General features: G+C 51.8%; 1 protein-coding gene across 17 annotated transcripts in view; it reads left to right on the forward strand.

Annotated features, from left to right (window-relative positions):
- The window catches only part of LRRC43 (leucine rich repeat containing 43), a 41,035-nt gene that overhangs the window by 16,962 nt on the left and 6,377 nt on the right, over positions 1-17,696 (forward strand). For 8 of the 17 annotated variants that reach the window (XR_003720850.2, XR_013401637.1, XM_077955619.1 and 5 more), the window contains exons 1-7: positions 1,920-2,189; positions 3,410-3,670; positions 5,087-5,197; positions 6,608-6,747; positions 8,676-8,914; positions 9,927-10,114; positions 10,795-11,054. Coding sequence is in view for 12 of the 17 variants with exons in the window: in XM_077955619.1 (XP_077811745.1) it covers positions 2,046-2,189; positions 3,410-3,670; positions 5,087-5,197; positions 6,608-6,747; positions 8,676-8,914; positions 9,927-10,114; positions 10,795-11,054 (1,343 nt within the window). In the remaining 5 variants the exon portion in view is untranslated. Of the gene's footprint in view, positions 1-1,918; positions 2,190-3,409; positions 3,671-5,086; positions 5,198-6,607; positions 6,748-8,675; positions 8,915-9,926; positions 10,115-10,794; positions 11,055-17,696 lie in introns of those variants that run through there. The other 9 variants (XR_013401636.1, XM_015153016.3, XM_015153017.3 and 6 more) reach the window with 4 other exon arrangements.

Consider the following 17,696-nt stretch of genomic DNA (forward strand, 5'->3'; position numbering starts at 1 on the left):
AGTAGCTGGGTTTATAGGCACATGCCACCATGCCTGGCTAAATTTTGTATTTTTAGTAGAGACGGGATTTCACCATGTTTGCCAGGCTGGTCTCAAACTCCTGACCTCAGGTGATCCACCCACCTCAGCCTCCCAAAGTGCTAGGTTTACAGGGATGAGCCACCATGCCCAACCTAATTTTTCTTTTTTTTTCTTTTTTGAGACAGAGTCTCGCTCTGTCGCCCAGGCTGGAGTGCAGTAGCACAATCTCCACTCACTGCAAGCTCCACCTCCCGGGCTCATGCCATTCTCCTGCCTCAGCCTCCTAGGAGTAGCTGGGACTACAGGTGCCTGCCAGCACGCCCAGATAATTTTTTATATTTTTAGTAGAGATGGGGTTTCACCGTGTTAGCCAGGATGGTCTTGATCTGCTAACCTCGTGATCTACCCACCTCGGCCTCCCAAAGTGCTGGGATTACAGGGTAAGCCACCGCTCCCAGCCACCCAGCCTAATTTTTCTAATAACAGTAAAGTTGTCCCAATATCGTATAGTTAAAAAGAATGAGAGATGTTAATGTGTTCTTCCGAAATTCATTTGTCAGAACCTGATGCCCAGTGTGATAGTATTAAGAGGTGGGGCCCTTTGGGAAGTGATTAAGTGTGGGGGCTCCTCAGGAATGGGATTAATGTTCTTATAAAAGAAGCTTCATGGCTGGGCGTGGTGGTTCACACCTGTAATCCCAACACTTTGGGAGGCTGAGGCCAGCGGATTGCCTGAGCCCAGGAGTTTGAGACCAACCTGGGCAACATGGTGAAACTCCATCTCTAGTAAAATACAAAAAGTTAGACCGGGCACAGTGGCTCACGTCTGTAATCCCAGCACATTGGGAGGCCGAGGTGGTGGATCACCTGAGGTCAGGAGTTCGAGACTAGCCTGGCAAACATGGTGAAATCCTGTCTGTACTAAAAATACAAAACATTAGCGGGGCGTTGTGGCAGGCGCCTATAATCCCAGCTACTCGGGAGGCTGAGGCAGGAGAATCGGTTGAATCTGGGAGGCGGAGGTTGGAGTGAGCCGAGATCGCGCCATTGCATTCCAGCCTGGAAAACAAGAGTGAAACTCGGTCTAAAAAATAAAAAAGTTGGCCGGGCGCGGTGGCTCAAGCCTGTAATCCCAGCACTTTGGGAGGCCGAGACGGGCGGATCACGAGGTCAGGAGATCGAGACCATCCTGGCTAACACAATGAAACCCCGTCTCTACTAAAAATACAAAAAAATTAGCCGGGCGAGGTGGCGGGCGCCTGTAGTCCCAGCTACTCGGGAGGCTGAGGCAGGAGAATGGCGTAAACCCGGGAGGCGGAGCTTGCAGTGAGCCGAGATAGCGCCACTGCACTCCAGCCTGGGCGACAGAGCGAGACTCCGTCTCAAAAAAAAATAAATAAATAAAATAAAAAAAATAAAAAATAAAGTCGGAAGTGGTCATGCGCGCCTGTAATCCCAGCTACTAGGGAGGCTGAGGCAGGAAAATCGCTGGAACCCGGGACACTGAGATTGCAGTGAGCCGAGATCTCGCCACTGGACTCCAGCCTGGGCGACAGAGTGAGACTCTGTCTCAATGAAATAAAATAAAAAGTTAAAAACATAAAATGAGGACTGGGTGCTTAAACAGTTATACAGGTGGACAGTATGAAACCCCTGACTCCAGGCTTAGAGAGACCCACCCTGGAACCCACTGGCTGGCTGGAGTCGAGAGGTTTGACCTTGGGTCCTCTTCTCCTTTCTCCAGCTGTCAGATGGGTATAGGATGACTTTCCGTGGGGAGTGCTTGACAGGAGGTAAGAAACAGGTCAGCTACAGCGCTCACTGCCTGCGGGAGCTGCTGCACTTAGAACCACCAGCTGTTATCCCATTTTTGTAGATGAGGGCAGAAGAGAAAACCCAGGTGGTTGGGGCCGAGTTGTCTGTGATCCGGATGGGGGGCTTTTTCCTCGGGGCAGGTGAGCGCGCTTGGAGAGGCCCCGGCCCCCGCGCACGCGTCCTGGAGGTTGCCTGGCAACGCACCGGCCATGGAGGCGTCTTACAAGTCTGAGTCCGAGTCTGAGGCCTGGCCTGGCACTCAGCGGCCCGGGACCGGGACCGTGAGCGCGGCGGTGCGCGAGCACTTGCGGAAGCTGTGTCTGCGCGAGTTCCCGTGCGGCGCCGGCAGCTGGGTGCGGGCGCCGGGGCTGGGACTCTGGGGGCCTGGACCGGCTGCGGGGAGGCACGGGCCCGGGCGAGCGGGGCGGGCTGGTCCCTGGGGCCTCGGATCTGCGCATTCTGGGGGCCGCCAACGTGGGGGCGGGTGGGGCTCGAGGGTGAAGGTGGGGACCGGGCCGTGGGCACTGCCGGGGGGGAGGAGAGCGGGGCCCGTCCTGAGCACCTCAGATGACCTGGGCCGGGGCCTCTCCCTGACTCGATGCCAACACCCCAGATTTCCAGTGGGCAGGTTCCTTTGGGGTGAAAAGCTTTTGTTTTGGGCAAAGAGTGCCACAACTTTTCCCAGCCTCCGAGCATTTAATGAGAGCCTGAGGCAGTGTGAGACGTGGCTCTGAGCCTGAAGCCTGTGACCTTGGGTCCAGGAGAAGGGGTTACCCCTGCATCCCACCTGTGTCCAGAGTCCTAGACCCTTCCCCTCCGTGGCTTCAACCACGAGGGGAGCCCAGGTGTAGCCCAGGAAGGCCTATTGCCCAGGCTGGAGCTTAGTGACGCGATCTCGATTTACTGTAACCTCCGCCTCCTGAGTAACGGAGATTACAGGCAGCTGCCACCATGCCCAGCTAATTATTGTATTTTTAGTAGAGACAGAGTTTCACCATGTTGCCCAGGCTAGTCTCAAACTCCTGACCTCAAGTGATCCGCCCGCCTTTTTAAAAGGAATGGGATCTTTTAATTATGTTGTATCTCACCTCATCTGTAGTTATATCCATGGCTAATAATCCGTCAAAATTATTGATTACTAAATTTCTTTTTTCTCTTTTTTTTTTGAGATGGAGTCTCACTCTGTCCACCCAGCCTGGAGTGCAGTGGTGTGATCTCGGCTCACTGCAACCTTCACCTCCCGGGTTCAAACGATTCTCCTGCCTCAGCCTCCCGGGTAGCTGGGACTACAGGCACCCGCCACCACGCCTGGCTCATTTTTTGTATTTTTAGTAGAGACGGGGTTTCACCGTGTTAGCCAGGATGGTCTCGATCTCCTGACCTCATGATCCGCCTGGCTCGTCCTCCCAAAGTGCTGGGATTACAGGCGTGAGCCACCATGCCCGGCCCACTTTCTAGATTTCTAAACTTGATCCCTAATCATCCAGTTTTATGATCTGTTCTGTTTTGAGCATTTGGTGTCCTTAAGGGGGCTGTGTCACACCTAGAGAAATCCCCACCTCTGCCACTGCAGAATAAGTCACGCTTTCTTCCTCAAACTTGGCGAACATGGAGAGAGCTGGTCCCCAAAGAGGAGGATGTGGTGAGCCCCGGGGAGGAGACGGTGGAGGCCCTGCTGGGCCTGGTCCGCAGCCCCCACTCCCCCTGGGCTCTGCTGAACGACTCGAATGCTGAAGACAGTTTCCTGAGAGAACTGGCCATCCGGAACCCGCTGATGATCACAGACACCTTCTTCTACTCCTACTTCCGGTCCCTGCGGGTGGTAGATAAGGAGGTGAGTGCTGGGCACGTAGGGGGGTGATGCTAGGGTGGCCACTTCCCTAAGGGAGGTTGGGGGGAGGGCACCCTTCCCCACAGTGCCTCAGGGATCCTGCCCTGGGGGCTGAAGCCAAGGCCAGCCTGCCCTCTGCTTCATCTCCCTGGCTTGTGTGCCAGGCAGGGCCAGCTACTCGGTCAGCCTCGCGTTTCTTCTTCCTTTATCCCTGGAGGCCATCATGGCACATCTTCCACAGCTGAGTTCTGCAGTGGACCCTCCTGGGTTCTAGTAAAGGTTTTCCAAAGGGTCTGTGTTAGTTTTACTTCATTTAAACCATGGAAGTCAGGGTGGAGGATGGTTGGTGTAGTTCCAACTATTTTAATTTGTTACCAAAAATCATTTTTTGTTTGTATCAGTAACAGAGCCCAGGCTCGGCACGGTGGCTCTCTGGTGCTTGTAATCTCAGCACTTTGGGAGGCTGAGGCAGGAGGATCGTTTGAGTCTAGGTGTTAGAGACCCAGCCTGGGCAACATAGTGGGATCCCATCTCTATAAAATTTTAAAATTTAGCCAGGTATAGTGGTGCACGCCTGTAACCCCAGCTACTCGGAGGCTGAGGCAGGAGAATCACTTGAGCTGGGGAGGTAGAGGCTGCAGTGATCATGATCACACCGCTGCACTCCAGCCTGGGTGACAGAATGAGACCCTGTTTCAAGCAAGCAAGCAAGCAAGAGTGAGACTCTGTCTCAATGAATAAATAATGTCAGCAAGCCAGCCCAAACATTGCCTGGAAACTTGGTCTCAGCCTTCCCCCGGCTTGGCTTTCTTTTTCCAGAGCCACTGGGAAGTGACATGGCACTGGGGGACAAATAGGGTGACTGGTAGCAGTTTGCCAGGGACTTTCAGTTTCAGTGCAGAAGGTTTCGTGTCCTGGGAACGAACCCCTTCCGTCCTTGGCAGACTGGCACAGTTGGTGACCCTGGAGAAGGGAGGCCCCGCTAGAAAGGGTCCGGATGTCTTTGAGGCCACAGGAACTGAGGAGTCATGGATGGGTCACTGCAGCTTCTAGTCAGACCCTGCTCTGGGTGATTCCTGGACACCTTGACTGACTGCAGTGCCCAGAGTTCACTGTGGCTCTGGGGCAGACAGAAAGGAGAGAGGTTCCTGCCCTCACAGGTGGCTTATGGTCCAACAAAGGACACAGGTCATTGGCCTGAAAATCACGCACCGCCTATGGTCAGAGAAGGATGGAGGTTGGGAGAGGCTCTTGGATCTCGGCAGAACAATGCAGTGTGGGAACGGCTTCCAGGGAAGCAGGGGGTGGGGAGGGAGGGGTAACTGATGGAGGAGCCGCTGTCTTCCTAATGTGGACATGGGTTCTGTGCCTGTGCTCCCTTGCCTGCTATAGCCCTCAGCTTCCTCTCCCCTCTTCCAGGTCACCCTGGTGGATAAAGACCTCCTGAAATTTCTAAAGCTGGAGGAGTTGGTACTGAGCGCCAATCGAATCAAGGAGGTGGATGCCACCAATCTGCCCCCCACACTCAAGGTGAAGGAGCCCTGGTCTGTTTTGAGTATTTGGGCCACCGCAGCCCAGAGGCCTTGCTCTACCCTACCCCACATAGGTGTGGCCAGTGTGGGTGGAGGGTAGGGCCCAGCTCCAGGCTTTTAAAATGTAGGGCACTTTCCCAGAAGTTTAACATAGAATTACCGTATGACCCAGTGCTTCCATTCCTAGGTGTATCCATGAGGGAACTGAAGACAGGGACTTAGCCAGATTTTTGTACTCCAGAGTTCAGAGCTGCTTTACTCACAATAGCAGAAGGGTGGACAGAACTCAAGTGTCTATAAACAGATGAACGGATAAACAAACAAAAAATGTGGCACAGGCCAGGTGCGGTGGCTCACGCCTGTAATCCCAGCACTTTGGGAGGCTGAAGTGGGCAGATTGCCTGTTCTCAGAAATTCGAAACCAGCCTGGGCAACATAGGAATATCCCGTCTCTACAAAAATACAAAAATTAGCTGGGTGTGGTGGCTGGTGCCTGTAATACCAGCTACTCTCGAGGCTGAGGCAGGAGAATCGCTTGAACCCAGGAGGCGGAGGTTGCAGTGAGCCAAGATTGTGCCACCGCACTCCAGCCTGGGCAACAGAGCAAGACTCCACCTCAAAATAATAATAAATAAACAATAAATAAATAAAAATTTAAAAAGCCCAAACCAGCAAGCAAACAACAACAACAAAAAAGGTGTGTGAGGCCGTGGATGAGAACTACAAGCAAGGAAGGTTAGCTTTGGATTTTTGCCTTATCCATCGAGGGGCCCTTTGGGCCTCCCAGGGACACATTCCTATGGGTTGAGAAGGTGCCAGATGTTATGCAGATCCCCACTGCCAATCCAACATCACCCCCCATTCCAGATGTTGACGTGTCTTTCACAAAAGGCAAAGAAACTTCCCGAGACCTGCTGCAGGAATCTTTTCTTCCTGGGTTTTTTTTTTTTTTTTTTTTTTTGAGACGGAGTCTCGCTCTGTCACCCAGGCTGGAGTGCAGTGGCCGGATCTCAGCTCACTGCAAGCTCCGCCTCCCGGGTTTACGCCATTCTCATGCCTCAGCCTCCCGAGTAGCTGGGACTACAGGCGCCTGCCACCTCGCCCGGCTAAGTTTTTTTTTTGTATTTTTAGTAGAGACGGGGTTTCACTGTGTTAGCCAGGATGGTCTCGATCTCCTGACCTCGTGATCCGCCCGTCTCGGCCTCCCAAAGTGCTGGGATTACAGGCTTGAGCCACCGCGCCCGGCCTCTTCCTGGGTTTTTTAAAGGGAGGCCGGGTGGCGCCAGGGAGGCGGGGTGTGAGTAATCTGTGATTCCTCTACTAAATTCTGCGGGACGGAGGGGAGGGGCCTGATCCTCAGCGCTGACTTGGCGCCCTATCGTCCCGGGCCTTCCGTTTGGTCTCCCAGGTGCTGGAGCTCTACGGCAATGAGATCAGCAGCATGGAGTGTCTGTGCGCCCACCCGCCCGCCGGCCTGCAGCACCTGGGGTTAGGCCACAACAAGCTTCTAGGCCCCTTGGAAAGTCTCTACGTCACCGCTGATCACTGGTAACTCCGGAGCCCAGGTGGAAAGCGAGAGGGAGGGATTAAGTATCAGGCTGAGGCGATTTTACCCCGGTGGCGTGAGAACTCAGCTTTGGTCTTTTCTGTAACTCCCAGCTGGCTGCTAACTCCAGACTTACGGTTTATTTTTCTGAATCCCCCTTCAGTGGGATTTTGTAAACAAAAAGCCCAGAGAACAAGAGGTGGTGGGTGTGAAAGCCTTTGCTTTGGTGCCGTCTTTTAATTTTTTTATTTTATTTTTTATTTTTATTTTTTTTGAGATGGAGTTTCCCTCTTGCCCAGGCTAGAGTGCTGTGTGCTGTCTCGACTATGCAACCTCTACCTCCCAGATTCAAGCGATTCTCCTGCCTCAGCCTCCCAAGTAGCGGGTATTGCAGGCACCCACCACCACACCTGGCTAATTTTTGTATTTTTAGTAGAGATGGGGTTTCACCATGCTGGCCAGGCTGGTCTTGAACTCCTGACCTCAAGTGATCCACTTACTTCAGCCTCCCAAAGGGCTGTGATTACAAGCATGAGCCACTGCACTTTGCCTGGTGCCATATTTTAGAGGAAGGTTTCTCCCCTTGGGCTCGCTGGCATTGGAGCCCCATCATTCTTTGCTGTGGGGCTGTCCTGGGTATGGTAGGATATTGAACAGCATCCCTGGCCTGCATCTGCAGATGCCAGGGGCACCTCCCTGCTAGTTGTGACAAGCAAAAATGTCTCCAGACAGTACCTAATGTCCCCTGAGCAGCAAAATCCCCCAAGCTGAGAACCGCGGCCCTGGAACCAAGCCCTCCTAGCGCCAGCTGCTCCATCGCTGTTGAAGGTTCAGGCTCATTAGGAGCCTGCAGACGGTTCAGCTCCCAGTTGATACTCAGCTTGGTTTCCTCCGTGGGTGAGCGGCAGAAAACTTAACATCCTGGACCTAAGGGGTAGGAGGGGGACCAGAGACCACCCAGAAAAGGCCATCAAAGGAAGCTGGGAGAGGAAGGCTTTGCAAAGCATGCTGTGAGAAGTCCCAGGACTTCAGCAGTCCAGCAAGGACGGAAGGGGTAGAACCGCCTCCCCCCTTTCCTTCCCCCAAGGAACCTGGAGGGCACGCCCTTGGGGGGTCCAACCCTCTGCATGCCTGGAGCGGGCGGATGCAGCAGGGAAGGGAAGCCCCTCTCGGACCCTGCTTTCCTCTTCCTCCTCTTCTCTTCTGCTCTTAGGGGAAGAGTGAGGCTAGGATTGGGGGACGCTGTGCTGGCAGCGGCCGCTTGTGTTTTTCGTCTGTTCTCAGAGCTGAGATCAAGTCGCTTTCTAGTTTGTGGCAGCAGGAAATTCACCCTGCCCCTGCCCTGTGTCTTGGTCTGGCCACAGGCCTTGGCCCATGCCCTTTGCAGGCCCCTCCCAGCCCCCTTGCCTCCTGGGGTCCTGCCCCAGTCTGCCTTTGAGACGCCATCTCCTGCTTCTAGGATGCCCAGCCCTCCAGCCTCTGGCTCCCTCCTCCCAGTCCCCAGCGTCAACCCCACTCCTGCCCTGTCCACTCCTGCCCCTGTCCACAGCTCCCCCACGGTGGCTGTCCCCTGCTGTGCCATCCAGTCTGCCCGTAGTATTTGTGCAGAGCCTCCTAGACGCACGCAGTGTGCAAAGCTCTACGGAAGCTACTGAGAGGTTTGGCCAAGAAGAGAGGAGTCCCGCGAGGGGAGGTCGGTGGGGGCGTCTCTGGCTCTGACTGAGGGCGGCAGTGCTACGGAGAGTGGAGACGAAGAGCCAGGCACTCATTCCCGACCCGGGGTTAACTTGGGTCAAGGGTAGGACAGGGTGTGCAGGCCATGGGTGGGCAGAGTCCTTAGGCCCAGGCCCACCGTTGGTTTGGCTGCAGGGCTGCTTGTCCCCTGCTCACCTGGCTTCTTGACCCTCAGACGGTCCTGCTTACCTTCCAGGCCCAACCTCGTCTCCCTGGACCTGGGCTTCAATGACCTGACAGACCTGCAGAGCATGGTTGCCAGCCTGAGGACCCTCCGGCACCTGCGACTCCTGGTGCTGCAGGGAAACCCACTGGCCTTGGTGCCCTACTACCGCGGCCTCACCATCGACAGCCTGGCCCAGCTCTGCGTGCTGGACGACATCACCGTGTCTCCCAACGAGAAGCATCTCTTCCGGGGGCTCAGCCTCAATGGCGGTGAGGTTGCTGGCAGGCAGGGAGGGGGTGGCGCGTGACACCCCAGCCTCCGCCTGGCTGTGCCCCGCCCTCCTGGGTCCGCACACCCCTCTGTCCTGCAACTCCCCATTTGACCCAGACCCTAGTCAGGTACAGCCTCTCTTCTGGGCCAGAGTTTTCCGCCAGGCTTTGATTCCGTGATTGGGATTTGGAGACAGAAATGAGAGGGGGAGGCTGGGCGCGGTGACTCGCGCCTGTAATCCCAGCACTTTGGGAGGCTGAAGCAGGCAGATCGCTTGAAGTCAGGAGTTTGAGACCAGCCTGGCCAACATGGTGAAACCCTCATCTCTGCTAAAAATACAAAAATTAGCCGGGCGTGGTGGCGAGTGCCTGTAATCCCAGGTACTCGGGAGGCTGAGGCATGAGAATCTCTTGAACCCAGGAGGTGGAGGTTGCAGTGAGCCGAGATGACACCAGTGTACTCCAGCCTGGGCAACAGAACGAGACAAAATAAAAAAAAGAGGTGGTGCGGGAGGATCACTTGAGCCCAGGAGGTGGAGGCTGCAGTGAGCTCTCATCTCACCACTGCACTCTAGCCTGGCGACAGAGCGAGACCCTGTCTCTAAAAAAATAAAAAATAAAAACCTGTAGGGACTTGGGACAGTTATTTCAATCAGCTTCTTCACCTCCCTGGTGGCTGGAGGTCACCCCCTTGTGGTTCATGCTGCAAGGTGCACTGGAGGCTTCTTCAGGTCACTGTGACGTGCTAGATAATACTAAGGTGACCCTCTGCAGAGCAGCCCTTATCACTCCCATATACAGATCAGGAAGACAAGCTGAAGAGAGGGGTATAATGACACCCAGATCACTCCAGGCCAGCTTACCGGAGTGGTGGCCTGAACCTGACTGCCTCACCAAGGCTCAGCCCTGAGTGCTGGAGAGAATCCAGGGCCCTGTGCCTTCCCAGCCCTCCTGTTTTCTATCTGCCAACTTCCATTCCACGGGGCCCCCTGTCCTGCCCATTCCTCTGCAGATCTCTTGGCACAGGAGGCGCAGTTTGTGGTGACCATCGGAAACATCAGAGGAGTCCTGGACACCTCTGTCCTAGACCCGGAACCCGGGCCCGAAGGCCCTTTCGTCGCTTATAGCTATTACGTGACGTACGATTTTGTGAGAGACGAAGAAGGTGAAGCGGTTGAGGACACAGGCGAGCTGGCCGAGGTGTGCCCTGGGCTGTCCCTAGGAGTGTGGGAGGCTCTTGTGAAGGCTGAACCGCTTCGTGGGCCCCAGGAAAATCCTTTTAATTAATTAATTTATTTATTGAGGCAGAGTCTCACTGGAGTGCACTGGTGCGATCTCAGCTCACTGCAACCTCTGCCTCCCGGCTTCAAGCGATTCTCCTGCCTCAGCCTCCCCAGTAGCTGAGATTACAGGTGCCCACCACTACGCCCAGCTAATTTTTGTATTTTTAGTAGAGATGAGGCTTCACCTTGTTGACCAGGCTGGTCTGGAACTCCTGAGCTCAAGTGATCCTCAGCCTCCCGAAGTGCTGGGATTACAGGCGTGAGCCACTGCACCCAGCCCCATTCTGCAATTTCTACAACTCCTCCCATCTCCCTCCACATCAGAAGAAAACCCAAGGATACCATCCGACTAGGAGAAATGTGATGACGCCTGTCTCCTGCTCCCACGTAGAAGTGGTTCTTGCTTTTACTCTTAACATAGGTCTCTCAGAAAAAACAAAACTGGGTTTCTAAGAGCCTTCCTGCCTCCTGGCGTGGTGTGTCTGCTCATGCATGAACCTCATCCAGGTGTCGGGAGCTGTGTTACAGACACCCCCGGGCATCAGCTGAGCGTGTCCTGAGGACGGCAGCCTTGGACGAGTTTCTGTCTTCCTGCAGATCGTCAAGCCCTCTCCCAGCTCAGAATTATTAGTTGAGGAATCTCCTGAAGAGGTCGGCGAAGATGTCATCAAAGACATTGTTGGAGGGGTCACTGAAGAGGTCGAAGGATCTCTGGAGTCTGAGGTGGAGGAGTCAGGAGAGTCGGAGCTGTCTGTCATCTCGGGGCCTTCGACCGTCTTGCAGACGCCAAGGGCCTCTGCAGAAGAGCTGGCCAAGTTGCGGCTGCGTATAGATCCCCGGCTCTGCCCGTCCCCAGGGTAAGGATGGAAACCTGAACCAGGGCAAGTGGTCAGAGCAGTAGGGTCACAAGCCTAGACCACACTGTGGCCTTCCATTAAAAGTCCTGAGGCTGGCTGGGCGCAGTGGCTCACGCCTGTAATCCCAGCACTTTGGGAGGCCAAGGCGGGCAGTCAGGAGATTGAGACCATCCTGGCTAACATGGTGAAACCCCGTCTCCACTAAAAATACAAAAAAATTAGCCCTGGACGTGGTGGCGGGCACCTGTAGTCCCAGCTACTCAGGAGGCTGAGGCAGGAGAATGATGTGATCCCAGGAGGTGGGGCTTGCAGTGAGCCGAGATGGTGCCACTGCACTCCAACCTGGGCGATAGAGCAAGATTCTGTCTCAAAAAAAAAAAAAAAAAAAGGTCCTGAGACTGAGTCTCTCCTGGATCCCCCAGCCCCAGGAATGGTTAAGGCCCCACTAGGCTGTTAGCTGTGCTGGCAGCATTTAGATTTAGTGTTCAGCCCTCTTTTCTGAAGGGTTGAACTTAGCTCAATCCTTCTACTCTAACCATCTACTCAAAGTACAACTGAGTCCCACTTCCCTGACCAGCCAAGATTTTCGGAATGATTGAATTTCTTTTTTGGCGGGGACAGAGTCTCGCTCTGTCACCCAGGCTGGAGTGCAGTGGTGTGATCTCAGCTCACTGCATCCTCCACCTCCCGGATTCAAGCAATTCTTATGCCTGTGCCTACAGTTCGGACTACAGGCATGCGCTACCATGCCCGGCTAATTTTTATATTTTTAGTAAAGATGGGGTTTCACCCTGTTGGCCAGGCTGGTCTCGAGCTCCTGGTCTCAAGTGATCTGCCTGCCTCAGCCTCCCAAAGTGCTGGGATTACAGGCGTCAGCCATCGCACCCGGCCTGAATTTCTTGAGTCGATTGAGAGATTATAAATTAACAGCCCTTTTCATTTCAGCCCTTGGGTGTGAAAACCTTTTTTGGTTTAACATTTTAATCCATCTAAGATGTATTCTGGCACATAAAGTGCTGTAAGGATCTTCCATCTTCCATCCTGTATATCATGTTCTTTCTTGCCAGTCTAGCTCTATTTCTTCTTTCTTTTTTGTGCTACTTTTGTTATGAAGATTGTAGTAATTGTTATAAATATTAATTTTATTATAAACATACATGTTACAGACCCAACAATACATTGTTATAATTACTGCTTTATATAATCCATGTCTTGCAGAGTAGAAAGGAGAGCACAAAAAAAATTTTTTTTAAGCTTGTTAACCTTCTTAGTTACCATTTCTGGTTCCTTTCATGTCTTCCTTTAGAATTGATTTGCTGTTGTGGCTCATGCCTGTAATCTCAGCACTTTGGGAGGCCGAGGTGGACAGATTACTTAAGTTCAGGAGGTGGAGACCAACCCGACCAACATGGTGAAACACCGTGTCTACTAAATACAAAAAATTAGCCAGGAGTGGTGATGCGCACCTGTAATCCCAGCTATTTGGGAGGCTGGGGCAGGAGAATTGCTTGAACCCAGGAGGCAGAGGTTGCAGTGAGCCGAGATTGCACCATTGCACTCCACCCTGGGCAATAAGAAAGAAGTTCCATCTCCAAAAAAAAAAAAAAAAAGAAAAGAATTGATTTACTTTCTGGTTTCATTCCTTCCCTCCCTCTTTCTTCCTTTCTCTCTTTCTTTTTTGTGGTGGGGTCTCACTATGTTGACCAGGTTGGTCTTGAACTCCTGATCTCAAGCAATCCTACTGCCTCGGCCTCCCAAAGTGCTGCAATTACAGCTGTGGGGCACTATGCCTGGGCTTGGTGTCATTTTCTTTCTCCAGTATGCTTCATTCTCACCTCCATTTCCTTCATGTTGTTATAGTCAAATATATTACATTTCTACATGTTATAGCCCAAACTACAATCTTATAGATGTTATCTTATGCTATTGTATTTTATTCTAATTAGAATCAAGGACAAGAAATATATGACGATACTGTCTTTTGTATTTGCCTACGTGATTACCTTTATTGGTGCTCTTTGTTTTTGTGTGAATTTGAATTACCCTCTGGTGTTACTTCCTTTCAGCCTGAAGAACTTCCTTCAGGAAGTTAATGTATTCATGTATGCAACTTCTTTTCATGTTTCCTGTAAGGCAGATCTACTGGCAACAAAGTCAGTTTTTTCTTTCTCTTGATATTTCACCTGCAATTTTGAAAGATAGTTTTGTTGGGTATATAATTATTGGTTGACAGTTTTGGTGTTTTTTTCCCTCCACTACCCCAGAACATCTTTTTTTTTTTTTTTTTTTTTTTTGAGAGGGAAGTCTCGCCCTATTGCCCAGGCTGGAGTGCAGTGGCTGGATCTTGGCTCACTGCAACCTCTGCTTCCTGGATTCAAGTGAGCGATTCTCCTGCCACAGCCTCCCGAGTAGGTGGGATTACAGGTGCCTGCTACCATGCCCAGCTAATTTTTAGTAGAGGCGGGGTTTCACAATATTGGCCAGGCTGGTCTTGAACTCCTGAACTCACACTTGAGCCTCCTCAGCCTCCCAAAGTGCTGAGATTACAGGTGTGAGCCACCATGCCTGGTCTACCCCAGAACTTTGAATATGTCTCCTGCCTGCCTACTGGCCTCCATTGTTTATGATGAAAAGTCAGCTGTTCATCTTATTGGGATTCCTTTGTCTGTCATGAGCCATTTTTCTCTTCCTGCTTTCAGGATTTTCACTTTGTCTTTCAGTATTTTTACTATGATGTGTCTGGGTGTGAATATGTTTGCATTTATCCTGCTTGGAGCTTGTCAAGCTTCTTTTTTTTTTTTTTTTTTTGAGACAGAGTCTCGCTTAGTCGCCCAGGCTGGAGTACAGTGGCGCGATCTCGGCTAACTGCAAGCTCCGCCTCCCGGGTTCATGCCATTCTCCTGCCTCAGCCTCCCGAGTAGCTGGGACTACAGGCGCCCGCCGCCTCGCCCGGCTAATTTTTTGCATTTTTAGTAGAGACGGGGTTTCACAGTGTTAGCCAGGATGGTCTCGATCTCCTGACCTTGTGATCCGCCCGCCTCGGCCTCCCAAAGTGCTGGGATTACAGGCGTGAGCCACCGCGCCCGGCCAGGCTTCTTGAATATATAGATGAATGTTTTAAATCAAATCTTGGAAGTTTTCAGCCATTATCCTTCAAGTATTTTTCTCTATTCCTTTTTCTATCGCCTCTCCTTCTAGCACTTCTATTATGTGTTCTTTTAGTAGCTCTTCAGAAAACCCAAGGAAAATCTGGAGCGTTTACCAGGGGCCCACCTCCTTGGAGGGCTTTGAACACAAATTTTTGTCCCCCTAGTGCCCATGAGGTTGCCTAAAGTTCCCTTCAGCTTCTCAGCCACCACTTTTGGAATTGGCTCTTGAGCATTAATGTGGCACTAAGCTCATTCTCTTTGACTGTTCCCCTTTGCCCTGATGTTGGCCCTGAAAATTCTGTGACTTGGCTCTTCAGCACCTTCAACAGATAATGTTAATATTGTGTCCAGCTGATATGACTGTTCTCAGCAGGAAGGTTTGTCCAGTATAGTCTAGTCTACCATGTCCTAAAACAGAATTTCCACATTGATTTTCTAAAAATACATTTTGTTTTTGCAGTCTAATAGATTTATTTTAAATTGTCTTAAGTTATATTCCTTAGTTTACTTGTAAGCCTTTATATTTTCCATATAATTATTTGCCATATGTAATTGCCCAAGTTCAACAATTAGCAAATGCCAGTCATCCACATACCATTTCCAGGTGTGATGCTGGGTATCGGGATTACAAACAACAAATCAGATAGAAAATGGTCTGTTCAGGCCGGGCGCGGTGGCTCACGCCTGTAATCCCAGCACTTTGGGAGGCCGAGACGGGCGGATCACGAGGTCAGGAGATCGTGACCATCCTGGCTAGCACGGTGAAACCCCATCTCTACTAAAAAATACAAAAAACTAGCCGGGCGAGGTGGCGGGCGCCTGTAGTCCCAGCTACTCGGGAGGCTGAGGCAGGAGAATGGCATAAACCTGGGAGGCGGAGCTTGCAGTGAGCTGAGATCCAGCCACTGCACTCCAGCCTGGGCGACAGAGCGAGACTCCGTCTCAAAAAAAAAAAAAAAAAAAAAAAAAGAAAATGGTCTGTTCTAGAGGGTTGGGCGCAGTGGCTCATGCCTGTAATCCCAGCACTGTGGGAGGCCAAGGCAGGTGGATCACTTGAGGTAAGGAGTTCGAGATCAGTCTGGCCAACATGGTGAAACCCTGTATCTACTAAAAATATAAAAAAGTATCTGGGCATGGTGGCATATGCCTGTAATCCCAGCTACTCAGGAGGCTGAGGCAGAAGAATTGCTGGAACCCGGAAGGCAGAGGTTGCAGTGAGCCGAGATCGCGCCATTGCACTCCAGCCTGGGAGACAGAGCAAGACTCCGTCTCAAAAAAAAGATCTGTTCTATTTGGGCACTTACCTTTTCATGAAGGAAGTGAACAAACAGTAATTACATATTCTAATGTCACAAGCGGTACACCAGAGAAAGTACAGGACAAATCTCTGCTCCTAGGGTGGGCACATAGACTTAGACACAAAGAACAGTGGAAATGAGACTTAATGGCAGTTTTGCAAGATCCGGTGACTGGTAGGCAGGCAGCTGGGGCAGTCACAACAGGTCATTTATCTCCTAGTGGGCAAACCCCTCTCCCAGTTCCTCATTGGTTGAGTACTGTGGGGTTACAATCTTCCTGGGTGTCACCTAAGTTTCATTATCCCCTTATAAGATCATACTGCATCCCCTTCCCCACTCAAGTTTTGCTCTTGTCGCCCAGGCTGGAGTGCAGTGGTGCGATCTCGGCTCACTGCAACCTCTGCCTCCTGGGTTCAAGCAATTCTCCTGCCTCAGCCTCCCAAGTAGCTGGGATTACAGACGCACGTCACCACTCCTGGCTAATTTTTTTTTTTTTTTTTTTTTTGTATTTTTAGTAGAGACAGAGTTTCACTACGTTGGCCAGGCTGGTCTCAAACTTCTGACCTCAGGTGATCCACCCACGTTGGCCTCCCAAAGTGCTGGGATTACAGGAGTGAGCCATCACGCCTGGCCCCCTTTTATGGGCTGACCCCTCCTCTACTTCCTGTTCGCTAAGCGTGACTTTTTTTTTTTTTTTTTTTTGAGACGGAGTCTCGCTCTGTCACCCAGGCTGGAGTGCAGTGGCCGGATCTCAGCTCACTGCAAGCTCCGCCTCCCGGGTTCACGCCATTCTCCTGCCTCAGCCTCCCGAGTAGCTGGGACTACAGGCGCCTGCCACCTCGCCCGGCTAAGTTTTTTTTTGTATTTTTAGTAGAGACGGGGTTTCACTGTGTCAGCCAGGATGGTCTCGATCTCCTGACCTCGTGATCCGCCCGTCTCGGCCTCCCAAAGTGCTGGGATTACAGGCTTGAGCCACCTCGCCCGGCCAAGCGTGACTTTCTAGGTGCCTGAGTCGTGTGGTTTGTCACGTCTGCAAGGCTGGCTGCCAGTACTTAGATTTTTCATGCCTTGCAAATGGACCATTTAAACTGTTTCTCACAGGAGGAATGGTAGCAAGAAGATTAACTATGGAGGAAGGCAGGGATTGGCAAGAGACAGGGCTGGAGAGAGAGAGAGAAAAAGACCCCTTTCTCCTAAGCGGAAACTATGGGAAAGTTGTTCAGCAGAGGAGTAATGAGATCAGGTTTCACATTTGAGGAAGATGACTGCAGTGGACACGGTGACAGTGTGCAGATAGACTTTCAGCTCTTCTCCTCACTTCTCTGCTAGATTGCTGAGTGCTAGCCTTCATATGTTTGTATCATTTATGTACATATGTTATCACTGGTTTGGGTTTTTTTTTTTTTTTGAGACGGAGTCTCGCTCTGTTGCCCAGGCTGGAGTGCAGTGGCCAGATCTCAGCTCACTGCAAGCTCCGCCTCCCAGGTTTACGCCATTCTCCTGCCTCAGCCTCCCGAGTAGCCGGGACTACAGGCGCCTGCCACCGTGCCCAGCTGGTTTTTTGTATTTTTTTTTTTTAGTAGAGACGGGGTTTCACCGTGTTAGCCAGGATGGTCTCGATCTCCTGACCTCGTGATCCGCCCGTCTCGGCCTCCCAAAGTGCAGGGATTACAGGCTTGAGCCACCGCGTCCGGCCGGTTTGGGGTTTTTTTAATGCCATTTTTTATTCAGGAGGGTCAACATTTCTTTAAGCTGAGAAGTACAATTTTTCTTTTCCTTTTTTTTCTTTTTTCTTTTTTTTTTGAGATGGAGCCTCACTCTGTTGCCCAGGCTGGAGTGCAGTGGCGCAATCTCGGCTCACTGCAACCTCCACCTCCTGGGTTCAAGCGATTCTCCTGCCTCAGTCTCCCGAGTAACTGGGATTAGAGGCATGCGCCACCACACCCAGCTAATTTTGTATTTTTAGTAGAGGTAAGGTTTCTCCGTGTTGGTTAGGCTGGTCTCGAACTCCCGACCTCAGGTTATCCGCCCGCCTCTGCCTCCCAAAGAGCTGGGATTACAGGCATGAGCCACCGTGCCTGGCGAGAAGTACAATTTTTCACATTCTATCTTGGATTCTTTCTATGTGTCCATTTCACTACATTTCTTCTTCTTCTTCTTCTTTTTTTTTTTTTTTGAGACGGAGTCTCGCTCTG

This window comes from Macaca mulatta, chromosome 11, assembly GCF_049350105.2.
Source record: "Macaca mulatta isolate MMU2019108-1 chromosome 11, T2T-MMU8v2.0, whole genome shotgun sequence".
In the NCBI taxonomy this organism is placed as follows: Eukaryota; Metazoa; Chordata; class Mammalia; order Primates; family Cercopithecidae; genus Macaca; species Macaca mulatta.